The sequence below is a fragment of the Micromesistius poutassou genome, assembly GCF_964030765.1.
Source record: "Micromesistius poutassou genome assembly, chromosome: 5".
NCBI lineage: Eukaryota > Metazoa > Chordata > Actinopteri > Gadiformes > Gadidae > Micromesistius > Micromesistius poutassou.
Window position 1 is genome coordinate 4,253,255 of NC_140275.1, and position 24,307 is coordinate 4,277,561.

Sequence of the window (24,307 nt, forward strand, 5' to 3'; positions counted from 1 at the left end):
TTTACCTATAAATACATACACAGAGGTCCCAACGATGGCTCCTCATTGGCCAATAATTACCCCTACCCTTGTGGTTAATCCATGTTCTCCATGTTCTCCATGTGACCTTGTCTCTGGGAATCCAACTTTATACTGAAACCACGTCCCATGTCAGAATGCATGTGTATTTTTATAAGTGATCCTGTTTATATGTCTTTTTTTATAAAAAAAAATAATGGAAAGGGGGATTTTATGGGCAGTGAAATTGAACAGCGTAAAGTTATATATATAAAAAACCATGGGAAGGAAAATGATCCCAGGAAAATAATAACACAGATTCTGGAGCATAAGATAAAAAGTCAAAGTCAAAAGTCAAAGCCTACTGGATGAAACACAGAGAGAGAGAGAGAGAGAGAGAGAGAGAGAGAGAGAGAGAGAGAGAGAGAGAGAGAGAGAGAGAGAGAGAGAGAGAAAGAGATAAAGAGACAGACAGGGGGGGGGGGGGGGGGGGGGTAGTTCCAGCTCCAGCCCACGTTGGGTTTCCTCCTCAGAGGTTGTCAGTGGCAGAATGCTGTGAGTCTTTATCTGGCTAAAGCACTGCGCTACAGCGGCCTCTCTGAAGAACAAGACCCCCGGTCTCTGTGGGGCTGGATGAAACACATCAGATCCTCCTGCTCTGAACACACCAAGGCCTGCAGTAAGCAGTCCCACATCGTCAGCCGCCTCTGAAGGCCTGCAGTAAGCAGTCCCACATCGCCAGCGCAAGGCCTACCGAACCCCCTCACACCCGGTCCGACCAGCGGGGTAGGCCTCCCGGACCCCCTCACACCTGGTCCAACCAGCGGGGTAGGCCTCCCGGACCCCCTCACACCTGGTCAGTCCCACAGGGTAGGCCTCCCAGATCCCCTCACACCTGGTCAGGCAGGCGGGTTACTCCAAGGCAGTAGGGCGATGTTTGAGGATACTTGGAGGCCTTTTCCCAAGCTCTGGATGATCTGTAAATAAACACAAGCCTCTCACTGCTGCGTGGTGAGCAGACTACAGCTTCACTCTGGGAAGAGGGGCCCGGAAAAGAAGAAGAGGTGAAGGAGGCATTACAAATTAAGCTACTTCCTGGACCAATGAAAACAACCAGTTGGGTTATTGAGGACGATAGCATCTGACACACAGCACAACAGGAAATGACCTCAGAACCTCTGTTAGTAATGACAGAGGGCTTGAGGTTCCCTACGGTATATATCAGGTTTTGGAACATTGAGAAGTGGCTTTGAGGTGGTCCACTAATAATGGCCTGGCCTTGGCTTTGAAATGTATTAACACAGTCATTTTAATATGGCCTGCCGTTGAAGTAATTATAGTTTGCTCAAACCGCAGCTGGATCCATTTTAAAGTGAGTTCATGACCTGTTCAATTGGAAAAAAGTGTATTCTGCCTTCACAGCACGCAGCTATTCCCAGAGAGTAATGTCGCTTCTATTGTCAGACCGGGCCTGTTCCGTTCACAGACTGTTTAAGATGCGCTTAGTGTGTACTTCCTTCATGAGTCCTTTGGGATCGTCCCGTCACCAAAGCACCTGTTACAGCCCGACAGAAACACATCCTCTCAAGGAACAAACCACCCCCCCCCCCGCCGGCCTGCACGAACAATACTGAAAATCTATACCCCTCTGTAACACGATGTAAGGAAATACTTTTAACGGGGGAAGCAGTGGCACGTAGAGATCTAAGTCCCGCCCTCCTAGGGGCCTCTCCCAGCTCCTACCGGACACCATTGTCAGCGGGTAACGTCACCACACCCTCGCCACAGAGCCGCGTATCAGTGTGCTTGCTTGAGGATAAGGCCGGGGATGGACAAAGACTAGACCCACCGCCCTGGGCCCGGCTCCTGGTCTGTCTGCCTCAGGGCCGTCCTTGTCGCCAGTGCTGGAACTCAGGCCAGCAGAGACACAAGAAGATGAGATAGCGGCGGCCTCTCAGAACTGCTATCCTGTTATGCACTCGAGTGTCATATTGGAACTTCCTTCTGGGAATTCTGTTACAACTGGTTTACTCAAAAGGAGTGCGCTCTAAAGGAGTGTGCTCTAAAGGTGTCGCTGTTTTAAAAAATCCCTGGGTTTAAGTTTAAAAGAGAAATATTGAGACTGAGGCTTCTGTCCGACTGTTGGGTTGTGGTCGGCTAAAATTAGGCCAAGTAAGTAAGTAAGTAGGCCGAATTTCCAAAAAGGATTTAAATTTCAGTTGTGGCTTCAGATTTCTGCTTCTTCTCTCATTAAGGTCAATATATGTTCAAATTATATGGATATTTCCTTTTTAAAGAAGTCTATAAGAAACAGATGTATGTTTCTGCTTTGACATTGATTTTGGGATAGGTTAGAGTAGACTCTAACCATTAGAGTAATAGTTCTACTGCCCCCTTCTGGACAATAAAACCATCATTACCTTACAGAAGTAAATAACCTGGACAAAGTGCCACTTGTCCAGGTTACAGTGTAATAATAAAATAATAATACTACTACTAATAATAATAGTAACAGTGCTGGTAACTTTATTACAAACTTGGACCATAGAATAAAACTAATATTTGTAAGGGTCTTTGCAAAGTCATAGCAAAATTAATAGTTCTCTCTGAGGAGCAAAAGATATAATTTCTTCATCTGTAATTCAATCCTCACCCTCACCCTGACCAAGTTGGAAAAAAGATGATAAATCCAAAGAGAATTTGGAAGCTTCCATGTGTTTCCTTCAGTGGCCACACAAGGTTAGCTGATTCCCGAGCTTTCACACATCGGGTAGGAGCCACACTTTCCATTGTGGTGTGGTTGGCGAGGCTGGCCGGCCTGCAGGCTGGCAGATAGCAGAGAGGTGCATCCTGAGCGGTGGGATCCCCAGCAGACGGCAGCTGTGTCAACACACGCAGGCGGTCTGAGGGGCCCGTGTTGGGGACACTCCAGATACTGATAACAAGGCTGAGTTCACAGAGACAGATAAGGACTATCACTGTAGCCTGTGTTTAATGAAGGCGCTAAAGTAAAGTGTCTTATTTGAACGATCATCATTGTTCTTGGTTATGGCTCTAGAAACCAGTGTGCAGAAAGGGTATAAGGCTTCAATATTTTTTATTTCAGAAATATCACAGAGGATAGACATCATTCTATTCAATATTTTGTCAAAACACTATCAACCAGTCATCTTTGAACCACACTATGTACTAAATTAAACTACAAAACCCTTCATGGTCTTCATCAACTCAACCTGCTCAACTGATGAAGGCACCAGGGGACGTTTCCAGCATGAGAGTGATCTGCAGGGCCCCAGTGTCGGGGTCAAAGGTCTTCTCATGCCCTATGAGTGGCCCCCATCCCTCCTGGGGACAGCCTGAGCACATTTGGTCTCCATTCATTGGACAAAAGGGTCGAGCTCCAGTCAGTTAGAAATGGAAAGATTCAAAGATTTTCCAGGCAGAATATGAAGTTTGACAGACAAACCTTCCAATGTAGAAAGCAGCACAATGTTTCTTTACGGAAATAAGCTGAGAGTTTCTAAATACAGATACACACTTTTGTTACTGACACTTCAAGTTCTTGCTCTTCAAGCCAGAGTAGAAGGCTAGGTTCAGTACCTTCTTTTTAAACGTGCCTTTCTAGATAGTGGATTGTTAACATTTTTTTCAACTACACTAAGTAGTGTGTCGGGCCATAAAATGAACATGAGAGATTATGTATATATAGGGTTAGTATATATATATATATATATATATATATATATATATATACTATGTATATATCAGGTGCAGAAGATTCAGTGGAGAATCATTGCTGAAATCACAGTGAGAAAATCTTTTACGTTCACAATCTACCAGCCTACTAGCCTACCAACGGATTGTCCCTCGGTTAAAGACCTCCAAAAGCCTCTGAGAAGATCACTTTCATCAGGGCTGTTAATAATTGAGATCCCTTGGAGATAAAGCAAAACAAATAGAGTTGGGTTTTACAATCCCCTAAAACGACATGCTGAAAACTGAGCAACCTAATCGTTCACAACAGAGAAAAAGACTAACCTCAAAGAATAGCAATGGAGCACTCCTATGAGAACAACAATAATAGCAATAAAATAATGGAAACTATTTTAACTGACTGATTCTGACATAAATTAATCAAGCAAACAAATTGATCATAAAAACACACTTGCAAACACACACACACACACACACACACACACACACACACACACACACACACACACACACACACACACACCACACACACACACACACACACACACACACACACACACACACACACACACACACACCCACCCACACCCACCCACACCCACACACACACACACCCGCACACACATGCACACACGCACACACGCACACACACACACACACACACACACATATACACACACATCCTCTTACCAATCACCACACCCTATGCTAGGTATCTTTGTGGACTTTTGTACACCAAAACATTCCAGCCAAAGGCTTCTTTCCCAAGCTTCTCTACAACTGTGTGCCTGAGAAGAAAAGAGGGAAAAAGACTAACAAACACAGGAGGGAAACATATGTGGGTCTGCCCATGGTCAGGTCATCCTTCTAGCTGCAGGGTGGAGCCGTGGGGGGTGGGCAGGGAAGACGCAGACAGTGGTAAGGGAGTGGTTGTGTGTTTTGGCAGCATAGCATGTTATTAATGGAGTGTGTGGAGACTTAGTAGGAATGAAAGATCAGCCGATCTATGTGAAAGCCAGCTGCGTTTCCATGTATGTCTGATGATGTGTCAGTTGGTTAAAAACAGTGAGAGTAGATATGGTGCAAAGTGACACACAGTTTATGTGACAAGTGAGCGTTAGAAGTTCTGACGCATCTGATGAAATAGGACAGGACGCCATTGTGTTGAATACTGGCTTCTTGTAATGATCATCCTATGAGGGCCATCAAAAGAATGTTCTGCTTTCAATGAATCTGTTATCAAACTCGTAGTCCTCAAATTTTAACAGGTTGAAACTACGATGAGGTAATATCATTTAGAGGTAGACTAAACAGTGGATAAACCACTGGCTCATGTTAGCAGTATTCATTCATTATTTCATTTAACATGAGCATCTCTTGTTCTCTCTCTCGTGTGTGTGGAAGGGGTGTCTGCGGTGAGCCCTGTCTATGTGTGTCTATGTGTTTCTATGTGTGTCTATGTGTGTCTATGTGTGTCTATGTGTGTATGTGTGTCTATGTGTGTCTATGTGTGTCTATGTGTGTCTATGTGTATCTATGTGTGTCTATGTGTGTCTATGTGTTTCTATGTGTTTCTATGTGTGTCTATGTGTGTCTATGTGTTTCTATGTGTGTCTATGTGTGCCTATGTGTGTCTATGTGTGTCTATGTGTGTCTATGTGTATCTATGTGTGTCTATGTGTGTCTATGTGTGTCTATGTGTGTCTATGTGTGTCTATGTATATGTGTCAGTGTAGTCAGTGTATGTTGTGCTGGCTGGCACATGGCCTCATCAAAAGCTGGTGAAACACACACACCAAAGAGCCACGCCCTACACCTGCATGAGACAATGCCTACTGTAAAACAAACGGTGAAGTGTGTGAGGTGTGTGTGTGTGTGTGTGTGTGTGAGTGCGTGCTTGAGTGTGTACGTGTGTGTGTGTGCAAACAATGTGGAGAGCAGAATATAAAATAGAATAGAATATGAAAGTCCACTTACATATGTAAGAGGTGTTGTTGAGGAGCCCCGAGGTCATATATCTAAGGAGAAGCCTTCGTCTTTCCTTGTTAATTAGATGCCACCCTCTCCGTGTTTATATTATAGAACCAGGAGCTCTGGCGGCCGTCTCACTGCCCCGAGGAGCTCATGGCAGCAGCAGAGTCAATAGGTGTGAAAGGAGGTGTGAGATAAGCTCTGGGGCCCCGGTCTACCTTAAGGGCTATCTGCCTCAGGCTGCTCTCAACTAACTCACCGTGTTGCCAAGTCTTTGCTTGTCTTTAAATGTTTCACAGACAATACAAATAATAATAAAACAAAAACAAATCCTTCAAGAGAAAGGCAAAGAATTAGAATGCGGGGATACAGATGTCAATGCATTCTTTCCAATTATTATTTTTATTATACATGTGTGGCTAAACATGTAGCTTATGACTCAAATGCTAGGTAGTATTACTATATATATATGAATACAGTTATTCATGTTTGATTGACTGACTTACCAATGTGCACTCAAAAAAACTAACAAAAAAACTAACTCATTTTGTCACAACAACAGAAGAAGAACATTAACTGTGCGTTCACACCAAACATGACGGGGCGACACGACTCCATACAAAGTCAAAGTAGAGACGCGGATCGGGCAAAATTTGTCGCTAGAAAAACCTGCGGCAAGATTTGACTTGTGGCGCGGAATTTCACCCTATCACGGGCGAGCGCGTTCACGAGGATTTGCAGCATGACACTTTCGCTGGAGTTGAAGTATTTGACCTTTGCCACAACATTTGCGTGATGACAGCCAATCAGCGTTCACTCCCTGGGTGACGTAACGTAACAGCCAATCAGCATTCAACCGGCCGGGCCAACCTTTCCTTGCACTCCGCAGTGAACCGCAGCATGGAGGAGAAAGTGATTGTTGTTGTTTGCGACTCCCGGAGCTCTATATATAATATTATATGATATTATATAATATAATATATAAATATCTATATTATATAATATATAATATCACAGCACAAAGCTGTGTGCGCCACCGGATTCGCCTGACATCGCCTGACAACTGCACAGCGACAGATTATGATTTGTCGCACGACAAAACTTTTGCGGCAGTGCGACCAGGCGAACACACAGTAAGAAATTATAGTTCAGTTTCTTGCCAGAAAAAAACACGACAAGCTTGCTTTACGACAATATCTAATAACTAATAATTTAACGACAAGGTAAAGGTTATGAGTCGTCTTTCATAGCAAGAAATCCCCATTTTTATGAATGTTGTTTCAAGTGGTGTTCTGGTAGTAGTAGCAGCTCGGATCTCTCCTCTCAGTCTGAACAACCATCACACTACACAGACACAGCGCTTTGATCTGCACACAAACCCGGAGCACAGGTAACCATGGCTACAGTGACCCTGACTAATTATGCATGCAGTACACCGGCAGCTTTAATGAGTTTTATTTGTTGTATTTACCCCCCATCCCCTTTCCTACGTCTCCTGCTAACCTTGGTGCATGAGCAGCGTCCAGGGACTGAGCTGATGTGGGCTAACGGTGTGTATTCTGCACCTCTACACAGGGGGAATTATCCAGCACTCGCATGGATTATCTCATACACATCCACTCTGTAACACACTCTTATGACATAATGAACCTCTGAGAGCAGGCCGCTACCTGGGCACTCTTTATTTAACCTCATGTGTTTGGTTGTGTTTCCCTTGGCAGGAAGTGGTTTTACTGTTGAACGTTGAAAGTTTACAGGGCAGAAGATGACGATGAAGAGGATATCAGTGCATCATCAGCTGGTGATGAAAGTCTTTTGACAATGAAGGCTCTTAAACAGCTTGTTTACACTATATAATAAATATAAAATAGAATAGACTAGAACAGGGAACTCATTTGAGGGCAATCACAACCGCTCCCTGAAACTCATTTCCCGCCAATATGTTGGAAGATTTCAAGCCACAACTTTCATATCTGCTTTCTGTTACTCTGATACCAAACCAGAATACCAAGACTCAATAGGCCTCCGGGGCACAGTATTAAACATTAATCTGGTCTGTCCCACTTCCGAACAATTCCACTCTTTTAGAAGTTCTCAATCATTGACATTGGCCCTGAAAACACGTCCTTTAGAAAAATCTCTCACAGCACTTTTTCACTGGTTCCTATCTCTGTTCTCCTGACACCAGGACTCAGTCCATCCCCTTCTCATTAGGCATATGTCTCGCTTTATTAACCCCCCTCCATCTCAGACCTCCAGATAGCATAGAAGTGCACACAAAGCAGCATCTTCTGGGCCGTGGGCTGCTCTCGACTGGAAGTCTAATGAGAGGGGATCAAATCTGAACGAACCCAGAAGGGAGAAGAGACAAAAGACAAGCAGTGGGCCGGTGAGGGACGGGGGCCGCGCCAGAACAATGGGCCTGGAATGTTCCGTCAGCACAGCCACTGCTGCGGGCTGCGGAGCGGGTTCCAGTGAATGCAGATGATTCTGTAATGAGGGATTAAGTGGTGGATTATGGGCCTTATTAAGATGTCTCTGATCCTCATTAGGCGGAATCTGGTATCGCTGCATTGATTCCCCCGCTCACTCACTCTGTAGAGAAAGAGGAGTGTGAGAGTGAATGAAGGGAATGAGAGAAAGAAAAAGGCATGGAGAAGGAGTGGCACACAGATCCATAAAGAAAAGGAAGGGGCAGCGCGGTGTCTCCCTGGGCCCGTACCCTGGAGTCTTTACAGCGGGCATTTGCTGCATGTCCTCCCCTCTTTCTCACCCATACCTTTCTGTCTAACTCGCACTGTACCTGTCATGAATAAAGCATACAAATGCTAAAATAATAAATAAATAAAAGGAATATATTGTGTGTATGTGTGGGTGCTTGCGTGTGTGTGCGAGTGTGTGTGCCTGTGTAGATGTGTGTGTTTACTCCTTGTTGATGCATTCCTAATGAGAACAGGGCATAAGAAAATGGCTATCCCACCACAGGAGAAACAACCAGCCGGTCCAAGGGTAAATATTTACAATGTACAAGTGCTCTGGAGGACTGTAGCCCAATGACCAAAGAATCACAACTATTGCTTTATTTATGTGGAGATCTCCAAGTTTACTGTCCAAGACAACAAGACACAACAGTGGAGGGTCTGACAGAGTCTAAACATCCTTTCAGTCCCACAATTATAACACAGAGCTATAACAAAGAGCTATAGAGCTATAACACAGAGCTATAGAGCTATAACACAGAGCTATAACAGAGCTATAACACAGAGCTATAACACAGAGCTATAGAGCTATAACACAGAGCTATAACAGAGCTATAACACAGAGCTATAACACAGAGCTATAGAGCTATAACACAGAGCTATAACAGAGCTATAACACAGAGCTATAGAGCTATAACACAGAGCTATAGAGCTATAACACAGAGCTATAACAGAGCTATAACAAAGAGCTAAAACACAGAGCTATAGAGCTATAACACAGAGCTATAGAGCTATAACACATAGATATAGATATAACACAGAGCTATAACACAGAGCTATAGAGCTATAAGACAGAGCTATAGAGCTATAACACAGAGCTATAACATAGCTATAACACAGAGCTATAAAGCTATAACACAGAGCTATAAAGCTATAACACAGAGCTATAGAGATATAACACAGAGCTATAACCCAGAGCTATAACACAAAGCTATAGAGCTATAACACAGAGCTATAACAGAGCTATAGAGCTATAACACAGAGCTATAGAGCAATAACACAGCTATAACACAGAGCTATAGAGCTGTAACACAGAGCTATAGAGATATAACACAGAGGCAAGGCAAGGCAAGGCAACTTTATTTATATAGCATTTTTCATACACAAGGCAGACTCAAAGTTCTTCACATATAAACATTGTCATACAATAAAAGAAAATAATAGATAAGTAAAAAGTAAAATAGATAGAAAATAATGGCAAAGTTAAAAAAAAAAACATTTTAGAAAGGCAGAGTTAAAAAAAAATCAATTTTAGAAAGTGAGAAAATAAAGGCAAAGTTACTAATAAAATAAAAAATAGAAGCATTGTAGATTTAAGATTTAGCAGAAAGCTAAAGCAAACATAAAAGTCTTCAGTCTTGTTTTAAAAGCTGTCAGAGTTGGGGCAAGTCTTAAATCCTCAGGGAGTTTATTCCAGCAATTTGTTGCATAGTAACTAAATCCTGCTTCTCCCATGTTTCGTGTTGACTCTGGGGATAATTAACAGATTGGTCTCAGAGGATCTTAGTGGCCTAGAAGGCTTATGTAGTGGAAGCATATCAGTTAAATATTTTGGCCCTAAACCATGTAAGGATTTATAGGTTAGCAACATGATTTTAAAATAAATTCTCAGAGCTATAACCCAGAGCTATAACACAGAGCTATATAGCTATAACACAGAGCTATAACACAGAACTCTAACATAGAGCTATAACACAGAGCTATATAGCTATAACACAGAGCTATAACACATAGCTATAGAGCTATAACACTGAGCTATATAGCTATAATGCATAACTATAACACAGAGCTATAGAGCTATAACACAGAACTATAACACAGAGCTATAGAGCTATAACACAGAGCTATAACACAGAGCTTTAGAGCTACAACAGAGCTATAACACAGAGCTTTAACACAGAACTATAGAGCTATAACACAGAGCTATAGAGCTATAACACAGAACTATAGCACAGAGCTATAGAGCTATAACACAGAGCTATAGAGCTATAACACAGAGCTATAACACAGAACTATAACACAGAGCTATAGAGCTATAACACAGAGCTATAGCACAAAGGCACAGAGCTATAGAGCTATAACACAGAGCTATAACACAGAGCTATAATGCTATAACACAGAGCTATATAGCTATAACACAGAGCTATAACACAAAGCTATAATACAGAGCTATAGAGCTATAACACAAAGCTATAACACAGAACTATAATACAGAGCTAAACACAGAGCTATAACACAGAGCTAAACACAGAGCTATAACACAGAGCTATAACACAGATTTATAGAGCTATAACACAGAGCTATAGAGCTATAACACAAAGCTATAACACAGAGCTATAACACAGAGCTAAACACAGAGCTATAACACAGAGCTATAACACAGATTTATAGAGCTATAACACAGAGCTATAGAGCTATAACACAGAGCTATAACACAGATTTATAGAGCTATAACACAGAGCTATAGAGCTATAACACAGAGCTATAACACAGAGCTATAGAGCTATAACACCGAGCTATAACACAGAGCTATAATACAGAGCTATAGAACTATAACACAGAGCTTTAACACAGAACTATAGAGCTATAACACAGAGCTATAGAGCTATAACACAGAGCTATAACACAGAGCTATAGAACTATAACACAGAGCTATAACACAGAACTACAACACAGAGCTATGCTATAACACAGAGCTAAATAGCTATAACACCAAGCTATAACACAGATTTATAGAGCTATAACACAGAGCTATAACACAGAGCTATAGAGTTACAACACAGAGCTATAGAGCTACAACACAGAGCTATAACACAGAGCTATAGAACTATAACACAGAGCTATGCTATAACACAGAGCTAAATAGCTATAACACCGAGCTATAACACAAAGCTATAACACAGATTTATAGAGCTATAACACAGAGCTATAACACAGAGCTATAGAGCTACAACACAGAGCTATAACACAGAGCTATAGAGCTATAACACAGAGCTATAACACAGAACTATAACACAGAGCTATGCTATAACACAGAGCTAAATAGCTATAACACCGAGCTATAACACAAAGCTATAACAGAGATTTATAGAGCTATAACACAGAGCTATAGAGCTATAACACAGAGCTATAACACAGAGCTATAGAGCTATAACACAGAGCTTTAACACAGAACTATAGAGCTATAACACAGAGCTATAACACAGAGCTATAACACAGAGCTATAGAGCTATAACACAGAGCTATAACACAGAGCTATAGAGCTATAACACAGAGCTTTAACACAGAACTATAGAGCTATAACACAGAGCTAAAGAGCTATAACACAGAGCTATAACACAGCTTTAGAGCTATAACACAGAGCTATAACACAGAACTATAACACAGAGCTATAGAGCTATAACACAGAGCTATAACACAGAGCTATAGAGCTATAACACAGAGCTATAGAGCTATAACACAGAGCTATAACACAGAGCTATAGCAGAGAGCTATGCGTACCTACGTGCGTGCGTTCTTAAATTTGATTATGTGCATATCGCTCTGCAGCTGCATGCCCACATGTCAGGCCTTGAATACCCAGCTGTGATTGGCCAGATATCCTGTCTACAAAAAAATACTACAACCCTTAAACTGGTCCCATGATTAAATGAAAGCTGGGGTTATGATATAAACTTGGACATGTATGACCCTCCTCAAAAGGGGACCATGAATACATGTTATCAACCAAATACCTGATCCATTGATAGACGTAACGTATCACAACCCTAAACTCAAATGCTATTCAGTGCCGCAGCTGCAGGTGCTAGATGTGAGCCTTGCACAATGGTTTCTATAACTGGGTGAGACTAAAAGGTAAACCGAGGTACAGGTCATAACATGAGTGTTGTATGATGACACAGAAAGAATCCACTGGTACACATTTGAGTCTTAGTTACAGAGAGCTTTATTCAGGGCTTGCAGTGTCTAGTAGTAGGAGTCGTTGATGTGCCTCATGCTCATGAACCTCATGCCCTGGTTCATGCCCTGGTTCATGAAGTTCCTGTACTCTCCAGGCCTCATGTACATCATCCTGCCCCTGTACTGGGGCTGCTCGTACATCAGCCAGTGGCCGTCCATCACGTTGCAGGACATGCAGTTGGACATGCGGTAGCGGTCCATGACGTTGTCACAGTCGTCCATCAGCTCGTAGGACTGGCCACCGAAGTTCTCCTTCTCGTAGATCTTCATCCTGTACTGACCACGGTACTGTAGTTGAGGAGGAACCAAGAACCACATGGAGCGGTTAACATAGATGTACACAATACACAACACCATGCATAGCATTCGTTATAATCACTGTATGCATACAGTTTATGTGTATATTCTGCATGTGTTCCTCTATTAAATCCTTATAGAATCTGCCACCCTCTTACAACCTCCCTCTTTTATCCAGAACAGGTCTGGTACGTGATCCAAATGATGGAAGTAAACCATTGATTCAGAATATGTAAGCTTGGATAAAAGTGTGTGCTACATGACTAAATGACCCTATAGACGCTATGACTACCAAACCATGTGTCTCCTTCAATAAGCCCGCTGTGAGGGCTTACCATGGGGATCATGGGGGTCAGTCTGGCCTTACCCCCTTACCCTAACCCTTAGCACATTGGGGATCATGTCAGTCTGGCCTTACCCCCTTATCCTAACCCTTAGCACATTGTGGATCATGCAGTTAGCTTAGCGGTGTGCTAACCCTTACCATGGGGATCATGCAGTTAGCTTAGCGGTGTGCTTACCATGGGGATCATGCGGACGGACTTGATGCAGTCGCTCATGCCCATCATGCTCATGTAGTCGGAGTACTCTCCCCTCCTCATGAAGTACTGGTTGCCCATGTAGTTGGAGCGGTCGTAGACCATGAAGCAGCCACGCTCCACCCTGCAGGAGTGGCACTTGCTCAGGTAGGAGGACATGTCGGGGCAGTCGCTGCTGGACTCATAGGAGCGGCCCTGGAAGTTCCTCTCCTCGTAGAAGGTGATCTGGGGACAGAGAGGGGGTTAGCGGGGCACCATGAGACCGGAGCATGGAACCACAAACACGGCCCTTGTTTTTGTTCTCATTGTATCAGCCCGTCTGGCCCCTACTGCCCTCCTAAGCATCCAGGATAGAAGGAGGGCCACATCAGGCCCTTGTTAGGGGCCTGATGTGGTCCTATGAAGCCCTTTGAGAATGTAGGGCTGTGCAAATAACGGCTATGAAATAGACAGAGATAGATGGTGTTATTTTGTTTATAAAATTAGATACCACTTACATTACTTAAATACTCCATGACTGCTTTAATCCCTTACTACTGTGGCAATGTGTGAAAATAGGCCTTTTAAAACATATGTTGGCTAAAAATAAATCAGACACGTGATACTGATCCCCTTCTGTATACATGATGCATTGAAGAGCAGAGGAGAGGTGACCTCAGAGCTCTGCTGCTCTGGAGGAGCAGAGAGGACCTACCTTGTTCATCATGTTCATTCCGGTGGAGGTCATGTTTACTGGCTGGATTCTGCTGTGACTGTGCTGCTGTCCTCTACCTGTTTAACCCTTTCCTTTTATACCTGAGCGAGGTGAACCTGGTCCTATTGGCCCTATTGTCCAAACCCCTGAGCCAGCAACATGCAGTATAGAAACCGATAGAGCACAGGGGCCAAGGCTGGGTGGGCTACCGTGTTTAGTCCCATTCAAAGCTTTCAAAGGTTAACCATCACCGTCACTCCTTGGCATTGTTTATCTGTGACTTTGTCTTTTTTTGGGTGGTCAGTAATACATACCTTGTAGTGAACACAGACAGCCTGTACTATAGCCTATTGGACATGTTCAAACATTTACTTACATATAATTAATATTATTATCAATTTTAATAACTTAATAACTATTTGTTGGTTGAGGTGAACAACGAATGTATAGATTGATGTTGATCATACACATTGTTGTGTGTGATGGAAGGTCACATCGTCCATAACAACCACGTCCTTTGGCATCATAGATTGTGTAGCTCAATCTGTATGGGCCATTTATTTACGTGTATGTATTATACATTTCGTGTTAAATGTATTGAAGGACATGTTAATTCCTTGGAAAATACATCCACCAGAAAAGAAAGAATAAATCAAATCCATTCAGATCAGCACCGGATCCCCCCAAGGCTGCGTTCTTTCTCCCCTACTCTTCTCCCTGTACTCCAACAGCTGCACCTCCAGTCATCAGTCCGTCAAGCTCCTGAAGTTCGCAGACGACACCACGCTCATCGGGCTCATCTCAGAGGACGATCTCCCACCAGTACAGGTGGGAGATCGACCATCTGGTGACCTGGAGCAGCCAGAACAACCTGGAGCTTAACTCTCTAAAGACAGTGGAGATAGTAGTTGACTTCCGGAAGAACCCAGCCCCACCCTCCCCTGTCATCCTGTTTGGCTCCCCAGTCGACTCTGTGGAGTCCTACCGCTTCCTGGGTACCATCATCACCCAAGACCTTAAATGGGATCTGAACATCAGATCCCTGATCAAAAAAGCCCACCAGAGGATGTACTTCCTTGGGCAGCTGAAGAAATTCCACCTGCCAAAGACGATGATAGTGCACTTCTACACAGCCATCATCGAGTCAATCCTCACCTCCTCCATCACCATCTGGTACGATGCCGCCACTGTCAAGGACAGGAGTGGTCTGCAGCGTATCATTCGTACTGCCGAGAAGGTCATCGGTTGCAACCTCCCATCCCTCCAGAACCTGTACGACTCCAGGTCCCTGAGGCGTGCTGGGAAGATTGTGGCTGACCCATCTCATCCCGGACACAAACTTTTTGAGCCACTTCCATCTGGCAGGAGGCTGTGCTCCATCAGAACTAAAACCTCCCGCCACAAGAACAGCTTCTTTCCATCCGCAGTTGGACTGTTAAACAAATCTCCGGCTCCCAACTGACACTGACTCTCATTCACCCCCTCCAACACACTTAAGTCCCTACAACATACTACCTCATTCTGTTATTACCTCATTCTGTCTTCTCTTTTTTTTGCACTATGTTTATTTGTTATTTGCACTGTCTTCTCTTTTTGCACTAGGTTTGTTTGTTTGTTGTTTCTTTTTGCACCACCACACCAAAAATAATTCCTTGCATGTGTAAACATACTTGGCAATAAATAAGATTCTGATTCTGATTCTGATTCTGATCAGGGTCAGGCTACCAGGTATTGTGAACAACTGAGATTATTTTGTGGAGTGTGTATAAAGTACATTCATTCTCATTCAAGTATTGGCTAAAGTAGTTGCATTTTATTTAAAGAATATACAAGTACAAATATATACTAGTATACAGGAGTAGCTACATTCAGGCTGTAAAATGATATGCCCAATAAGCACCAGAGGGCGCTGTGACGCATGCTCTCCTCACCGGCGAGCCTCTCTTGGTAACAACATCTTTGTTGTCAAACGTTGCTAAGGAAGCTGACGTCAGGCTAACACATTGCTAATCTGATTGCTAACACGAATAGACGTCCAAAGATGTAGGATACTGGTTTAATGGGCCGTAAACACTAAGGTAATCTAGATGGACTTTTGCCATTGGTATCCCCTTGCTTTCCACGGTGTCTCCCAACTTTGATCGATTGATAATATTAGCTTTGAGAGCTAGCCTAGCATGAAAAATATTGCTAATGTAATAACAATAATGTAATGTTAATTTAACTAAACGGGTCAAAGGAAGATAATTATTGTTGCAATAGGGTATGTGAAGTGTTAACGGGACATTGCGTGCTTGTGATTTACAATGACGTTATGTTGTGTTGCTAATAGTGATGTGGTAGAAGTGGGATGGCCTGTTTCAATTGTAACCGGTTTGTGTTTAGGATTTTTCTAGGATATGAACCAAGGGAATTATAATCCATGGAAATGACGTGAGGATGACTGAGACTTGGGAGGAGATCCGCTCCCACCCCCCCGTGGCTCCTCGGCTCGGTGGAGCCCCCGGTAAGGCTGAACCAGCAGCCAACGACAGCAGGTCGTCCAAAGCCTCCCTGGTGGACGTGAGCCACACCTCCAGACCCCCTCGTGCTTCTCGAGACGTCCAGGGAGCCGTCAACCCCTACCAGCCACGGCCACTGCCCAAGTTGTCAAAGATCGGCAAGCACTGCTCGGCGGACGACAGCCTGAGAGCCAGGAGGCTGCGGAACAGCCAGGAGAGTCTGAGCGACCCCACCGAGACCGGCTCCTCCACCGACTCCCTCAAGGAGGACCTGCGGGTCCCTGGCCCCAGAGACTTTGTTCTGGGCGACGCGGCCTCCTTCAGGAGCAGACACGCCTCCAACGGGGCGGGGCCCCTGGCCAGTCTGCCCACGGGGTCCCCGGTCTTCCGGGGCCGGGGCCACAGTCTCTCTGAGTACGAGGAGAAGCACAACCACCTGTCGGAGCCCCCCGTTCGCTCCTCCAAGCTGCGGCTGTCCCCACTGCAGCCCGCCGGGCCGCTGCCGGCGCTGGAGAAGAGCTTCGCCGCCGCCGCCCTACGGACGTCTAACAAGGTGGACCGGGACCGCGCGGAGGGGCCGAGGCTGCACCGGAACCTGAGCGACAGCCGGCTCCTGGACAACATGGTGTCAGACAACTCCTCGGTGAACTCCATGAGGTCCACCTTCAGCGTGCTCAACCCCATCAGGCCTCAGGACGTGAGGAACAGGTAGGAGCCACGAGACAGCAGGGCCGGCAGGTCACCGTCTAGCTCTCTTCTTCTCTTCCCTGCGTGATTTCAGCAGCACTGATTTGGTCTCATTAGAACAGAGTTCAGAGAGTGTGAGGTTCTTACCTCTGTCAGGGAAAAGAGAAGGAGGGAGAGAGAAGCAGGGGATTAACACGGCTCAGGGAAGATGCTTGCTCAGCACTATTTTTGACAGCGATCAAGGATTTGGTGAAGGGATTGATCTTGACTCGTCAACAGCAGGAGCGGCACCCCTTATCTCTTTCTAGTAACCCACTATTTTTCAGCATTGCATAGCATAGCAGCATGTGTCCCCATTTGGCCGAAGCACACCTCAGCAGTCGGTTGTGTTTGGTATGGCTGATGTTTTGTGCTGCCCCTCCAGGAGCTTTCTGGAGGGCAGCGTGCTGGGGAGCGGAGCCCTGCTGGGGGCAGAGGAGCTGGACCGCTACTTCCCTGATCGGAGGCTGGGCATCTACGTAGCCACCTGGAACATGCAGGGAGAGAAGGTACCAGGGCCGCCTGGCTCTGTCCCCTGCTACTAATGCCTCAGACATGTAGTCATTAGTCTCCAAAGTCATTTCAAAGTGAGGCTAGGGGTGGGCGATATGGCAAATATATCATATCACCATTTTTTTCAGGCAGGATCACGATCCACGATCTTACCACGATTATTTTTCATGTTGGTTTTTAACATTACGGAAGTTAGTGAACAGTACAAGTTACTGTTTCACTGTCAGCATACTTTTTTGGGTGCTTTCTTTTGAGGTGGTTAAAAAGGTTAGTTGTGTTGCCATCTGACGTGCAAACCTTATCTTTTAAATTTTTGCAAATAACTGCGCCGTGTCGGTTTTGGGAAATCCAAACCAGTTCTATATTACAGACGTCAAATTACTTTTAGGGACCAACTCCTAAGTGTTGTCATCCATGCCTCTACGTTGCCAAATAAGAAGGGGGAGGGGATTAAATCCAAGGCACTACCTACTGCTATTATTTGTTTATTGGTGTCTCTATAGGGAAAGCGTGTAACGGACTAGAAAATTGTGTGATTAAAGATTTGGCTGAGAAAACAACTTTGGATGCATGTATGAACCATAGAACTGCAACTGATTGAATGTGCGCTAGGGCTGTCACTTTTGAGAAAAATCAAGTTTGAACGGATATCGAATATCAAGCAATGTATTCAAATATCTACGCTTCCCCCCCCCCCCCCCCCAAAAAAAAAACCCACAAAAAAACGGAGATTCAATCACAAATGTATTACGTGACAAGGGGATACATAAACAGGACTTAGGCCATATCCTCTTTATTTGAGGATATGGCCTTAATCAATATCAAGTGGCACTATGCATATCACAAAATTAGGCTATGCAATGAAAAACAAAAACGGAATCGGAACTGCACAGCGCAAACAATGACGTGACATCTTAAACAGGAGACAGCAGCAGGAGTAAAGCCTATAGCCTATCTGCAAGAAATTATAATTTCTTAATGTTGTTTGCTAGAAACACCAATCTATGAATTTGATCTGGATCAAGTGCGGCTCTCTTTTTATTAACGGTGTTACCTGTGGTGGAGAACACACGTTCAGAGTGCATAGACATGCCTGGCACACACAGGTATATGCGCATCTATATCGAGAGAAGTGGGTATTTGTGGCAGCCCGTGTCTCTCCACCAATACAGCGTGTTGCTGTCAGCGGGGATGACTTGGGGTCGCAATTTAGCACTCAGGCTGGCTGCTCTGTGCGTTATCCATTTTCGAATCAGGATATATTATTCACTTGATTAGCGTGCCCACAAATGGATGAGATGGCAAACAATAAAAACAAAAGTAAAAACCAAACAGTCTCATCATAGACTGTAAAAAACACACAACATGGGACTTTATATATCGATTACATATTTCGACATATATGTCACGTCATATTCAAATGCATATTCGAATATCAAATAAAAAGTGACAGCCCTAATGTGCACTGTAGCACGATACTAAAAATCTCTCTCTCTGTAAAGGCAGATCGCGCAGACATTTGAGACATTTTAATTGTTCACAATCTAATATTGTCATATCGCACACCCCTAAGTGAGGCTGAGAACATTCAAAGCATGCAATAGTTTTGGAGTAATTACAACAAAGTATCTAGTGCTGCTCAACAGCTAGACAGACTTAGTACCCAAGAACCGTCCCAGGCCCAGACCCAGTCAGGTGTAAAGTCTGGATCTTATTATTCCCCAGGGGCTTCCGAACAACTTGGACGATCTGCTGCTTCCCACAGACTCTGAATTGGCACAAGACGTCTACGTAATCGGCGTGCAGGAAGGCTGTCCCGACCGGTAGGAGAGCAACCCCACACTGAGACTAGGGTCTGGGTCACTGGTGATGGGGTTGTGCTGGTCCACAGGAGACTGGTCTCTGGGGGTGTGTTGGTCCACAGGAGACTGGTCTCTGGGGGTGTGTTGGTCCACAGGAGACTGGTCTCTGGGGGTGTGTTGGTCCACAGGAGACTGGTCTCTGGGGGTGTGTTGGTCCACAGGAGACTGGTCTCTGGGGGTGTGTTGGTCCACAGGAGACTGGTCTCTGGGGGTGTGTTGGTCCACAGGAGACTGGTCTCTGGGGGTGTGTTGGTCCACAGGAGACTGGTCTCTGGGGGTGTGTTGGTCCACAGGAGACTGGTCTCTGGGGTCTGGGCTTTGGGGTCTGGGTCTCTGATGCTGGCGTTGTGTGGTCCAACAGGAGAGAGTGGGAGGTGCGGCTCCAGGAGACCCTGGGACCCTACTACGTCATGCTGTACGCCGCCGCGCACGGGGTCCTGTACCTCACCGTTTTCGTCAGGAGGGACCTCATCTGGTTCTGCTCAGGTCAGTGGTGCCACACCAAGGCCCGGTTGATGTTTGGTGATTCTGGCTATCACAGTTTTTAAGTACTAGTGCTAGTGCTCCACAGTGAGTCAGTTACCAGTGCTCCACAGTGAGTCAGTTACCAGTGCTCCACAGTGAGTCAGTTACCAGTGCTCCACAGTGGGTCAGTTACCAGTGCTCCACAGTGGGTCAGTTACCAGTGCTCCACAGTGAGTCAGTTACCAGTGCTCCACAGTGGGTCAGTTACCAGTGAGTCAGTTACCAGTGCTCCACAGTGAGTCAGTTACCAGTGCTCCACAGTGGGTCAGTTACCAGTGCTCCACAGTGGGTCAGTTACCAGTGCTCCACAGTGAGTCAGTTACCAGTGCTCCACAGTGGGTCAGTTACCAGTGAGTCAGTTACCAGTGCTCCACAGTGGGTCAGTTACCAGTGCTCCACAGTGAGTCAGTTACCAGTGCTCCACAGTGGGTCAGTTACCAGTGAGTCAGTTACCAGTGCTCCACAGTGAGTCAGTTACCAGTGCTCCACAGTGGGTCAGTTACCAGTGCTCCACAGTGGGTCAGTTACCAGTGCTCCACAGTGGGTCAGTTACCAGTGCTCCACAGTGAGTCAGTTACCAGTGCTCCACAGTGGGTCAGTTACCAGTGAGTCAGTTACCAGTGCTCCACAGTGGGTCAGTTACCAGTGAGTCAGTTACCAGTGCTCCACAGTGGGTCAGTTACCAGTGAGTCAGTTACCAGTGCTCCACAGTGAGTCAGTTACCAGTGCTCCACAGTGAGTCAGTTACCAGTGCTCCACAGTAAGTCAGTTACCAGTTGGGAGTAGGACAGGATCATGTCAAATTCCTCATCTAGTTATATTCCAAGGCTTACCTTAACCTAACCCATTAATTTGCACTGCCTCAGACTGTTGACCTATGACCTCCTGGTATGTTTTGTCCACACAGAGGTGGAGCACGCCACAGTCACCACCAGGATCTTCTCTCAGATCAAGACCAAGGGGGCAGTGGGGGTGGGCTTCACCTTCTTCGGCACATCATTCCTCTTCATCACCTCCCACTTCACCTGTGAGTACAATAAGCCACCTGGTTTCCTTTAAGATTCAGTACATTCAGGATCTGTTGCTGATGATTCTCATGGTTATTATTTCATTTTTTTCTTTTAGCTGGAGATGCCAAAGTTTACGAGAGGATTTTAGATTACAACAAGATCATCGAAGCTCTCGCTCTACCCAAAAGCCTGCCGGACACCAACCCGTACCGCTCTGTGGCCTGTAAGTCTCTCTCACCACCACCCCTACCCTCACCACCACCCTTCTTGAAGACAATGTCCAACATACCCGGTGCTCACGGCGTGTTCCTTGTGGTCTCAGCCGACGTCACCACCAGGTTTGACGAGGTGTTCTGGTTCGGAGATTTCAACTTCCGGCTAAGCAAGGACCGGCCCGCAGTGGAGGCCATCATTAGCCGGCAGGATGACCCCGACATGACCCCTCTGCTGCAGCACGACCAGCTCTCCAAGGAGATGAGGGAGGGTACGACACACACACACACACACACACACACACCAGACACAGGTCTCTCCGCACACACCAGATTCATGTGAGTATTGTGATGCTTTGCTTCCCCAATACTTGGATATCAGAAAAAATCAATGTCATCTTAGTAGAAGCATTGGAATGGTAGCATCCTACAGAGGGACGATGCCAGGTTCATGTAAAACTCTGACTGAACGTTTGGGCGTTCATTCCATTGAGATCTATGTTCATGTGGTTTGTATTGTGTCCCGGTTCTGACCCGTCAGGCTCCATCTTTAAGGGCTTCCAGGAGGCCTCCATCCACTTTCTCCCAACGTACAAGTTTGACATCGGCTGTGACGCCTACGACACCACGTCCAAGCAGAGGACGCCGTCCTACACGGTAACACCCTAACCCTAGAACCGTTACACATGCTCCAACAGAGCTGTTGTGTATATATAGACAGGTACTATGCATCTGGACTAACAGCAGTTCGAAAAGAACAAACTGCCACACAAAAATAAATTATCATGGTATATTTTATCAGTTATCTACTATGAATAACAGCTGTGGCATAAATGTGATCCTTTGCACAAATGGATTTAATGTGACAGTTCTGAATTCCCCTATATGATGCAGTTTATTCTGTCAGGCAGATAATAGTGCACCCTTACCTATTCCGTTTGGGTAAACATTGTCGCAAGTTGCAAAATATTCTAGTTCGTTCTACGGCGTTACATGGAGCAAGTGTACGTTGGTGAATCATTTCACATAGTTAATCCTGTGTGTCCTGAAAGGACATAAAGACCTCCAGTCTCTCTCTGCCTCCGTCCACTAAGAGTCCCGCTGTGGATAGTGCAATCCACCTCATCTAAGAAAGCACCCCGCATACATTCCTTCATTCTCAATAGGGACCTTTTGAGTATCCAGACAAACGCTATATAAAAAAATAACTTGTTATTATTGTGATGATGAATCCTGTTTGATAAGGCCGTTCTCGCCCTGGTTCTGCAGGACCGCATCCTGTTCCGCAGCCGGCAGGCCGACGACATCCAGGTGGTAAAGTACAGCAGCTGCTCCACCCTGAAGACCTCGGACCACCGGCCCGTGGTGGGGGTCTTCCAAGTCAAGCTGAGGCCAGGGAGGGACAAGTGAGCTCTCATAATACACAACCTCAAGATCCAAAACTTAGATCTAAATAAATATGAAGATCAAGTTGCCCTTTAAACACGTTTTACACAGAATCTTCTTCCTCAGACAAATGATTGTCCTAGCGACTGAATGTGAACGATGAATAGATTACAAAACATGGAGGCCAGACCACTTATGTAAGATAAGGCAGGATAGAAGTAGTGGCCAGGATGTCTGGCCCTGTTTACACAAGAGGAATATCTAGATCCTCCAACCACTGAGAGACATTAGCTGGACCAGCTAATGTCTCTAACCACTGGTCCAGCTAATGTCTCTCACTACTGGTCCAGCTAATGTCTCTCACTACTGGTCCAGCTAATGTCTCTCACTAGTGGTCCAGCTAATGTTTCTAACCACTGGTCCAGCTAATGTCTCTAACCACTGGTCCAGCTAATGTCTCTAACCACTGGTCCAGCTAATGTCTCTAACCACTGGTCCAGCTAATGTCTCTAACCACTGGTCCAGCTAATGTCTCTAACCACTGGTCCAGCTAATGTCTCTCACTACTGGTCCAGCCAGATGTCTCTGCAGTAAACTGTGATTGGTCCTGTGTGTCTGTAGTAAGCTGTGATTGGTCATGTGTGTCTGTAGTAAGCTGTGATTGGTCATGTGTGTCTGTAGTAAGCTGTGATTGGTCCTGTGTGTCTCTGTAGTAAGCTGTGATTGGTCCTGTGTGTGTCTGTAGTAAGCTGTGATTGGTCCTGTGTGTCTCTGTAGTAAGCTGTGATTGGTCCTGTGTATGTCTGTAGTAAGCTGTGATTGGTCCTGTGTGTCTGTAGTAAGCTGTGATTGGTCCTGTGTGTCTGTAGTAAGCTGTGATTGGTCATGTGTGTGTCTGTAGTAAGCTGTGATTGGTCCTGTGTGTGTCTGTAGTAAGCTGTGATTGGTCCTTTGTGTCTCTGTAGTAAGCTGTGATTGGTCCTGTATGTGTCTGTAGTAAGCTGTGATTGGTCCTATGTGTGTCTGTAGTAAGCTGTGATTGGTCCTGTGTGTGTCTGTAGTAAGCTGTGATTGGTCCTGTGTGTCTGTAGTAAGCTGTGATTGGTCCTGTGTGTCGCTCTCAGTATCCCCCTGGGCGCGGGGCAGTTCGACCGGGGCGTGTACCTGGAGGGGATCAGGCGGAGGATCACTCGGGAGCTGGAGAGGAGGGAGGTGATGAAGAGGAGGGAGGTGATGAAGAGCCAGAACAGCAGCAGCACCATCTGCTCCATCTCCTGAGCCCCCCGAATCCACCTTAACCCCCACCCACAGACGTTGACTCACCGCCACGAAGACGTTAACTCCAGCAACGTGACCGAGACAATCGGGTCTTCAACCCGGTCTGCATGTCATGTGACACCAAGACATCGGGCGGCCGGGCGGAGGCAGGGAGGTTGTGGGGATGCAGTCTGTACTTATTGTCTGGTTTAAACCAGAACCACAAGAAGACAACGCCCCCCCAGAAAATACAGAGACAACTATGTTCAACGTCTGCAGAGGGAGAGAGGCCTGGGGGAGAGAGGCCTGGGGGAGAGAGGCCTGGGGGAGAGAGGCCTGAGGGAGAGAGGCCTGGGGGAGAGAGGCCTGAGGGCGAGAGGCCTG

General features: G+C 45.5%; 2 protein-coding genes across 2 annotated transcripts; one reads left to right on the top strand and one right to left on the bottom strand.

The window, feature by feature from the left end:
- Positions 1-12,407: 12,407 nt before the first annotated feature.
- LOC311343857 (gamma-crystallin M2-like) lies at positions 12,408-13,964 on the bottom strand (the record flags this gene model as incomplete). The annotated part of the gene is made up of 3 exons (XM_084468826.1): positions 12,408-12,689; positions 13,220-13,462; positions 13,932-13,964. The coding sequence occupies 3 exons, from the start codon at positions 13,962-13,964 to the stop codon at positions 12,408-12,410; spliced, it is 558 nt and encodes a 185-aa protein (XP_084324952.1).
- Positions 13,965-15,917: 1,953 nt separating this feature from the next.
- On the top strand, positions 15,918-24,213 carry inpp5e (inositol polyphosphate-5-phosphatase E). Its single transcript, XM_084467898.1, has 11 exons — positions 15,918-16,009; positions 16,317-17,140; positions 17,544-17,667; positions 19,397-19,494; positions 19,895-20,019; positions 20,966-21,085; positions 21,184-21,291; positions 21,391-21,552; positions 21,822-21,937; positions 22,550-22,686; positions 23,791-24,213. The coding sequence occupies exons 2-11, from the start codon at positions 16,371-16,373 to the stop codon at positions 23,942-23,944; spliced, it is 1,914 nt and encodes a 637-aa protein (XP_084324024.1). The 5' UTR covers positions 15,918-16,009; positions 16,317-16,370; the 3' UTR covers positions 23,945-24,213.
- The last annotated feature ends 94 nt before the right edge of the window (positions 24,214-24,307 follow it).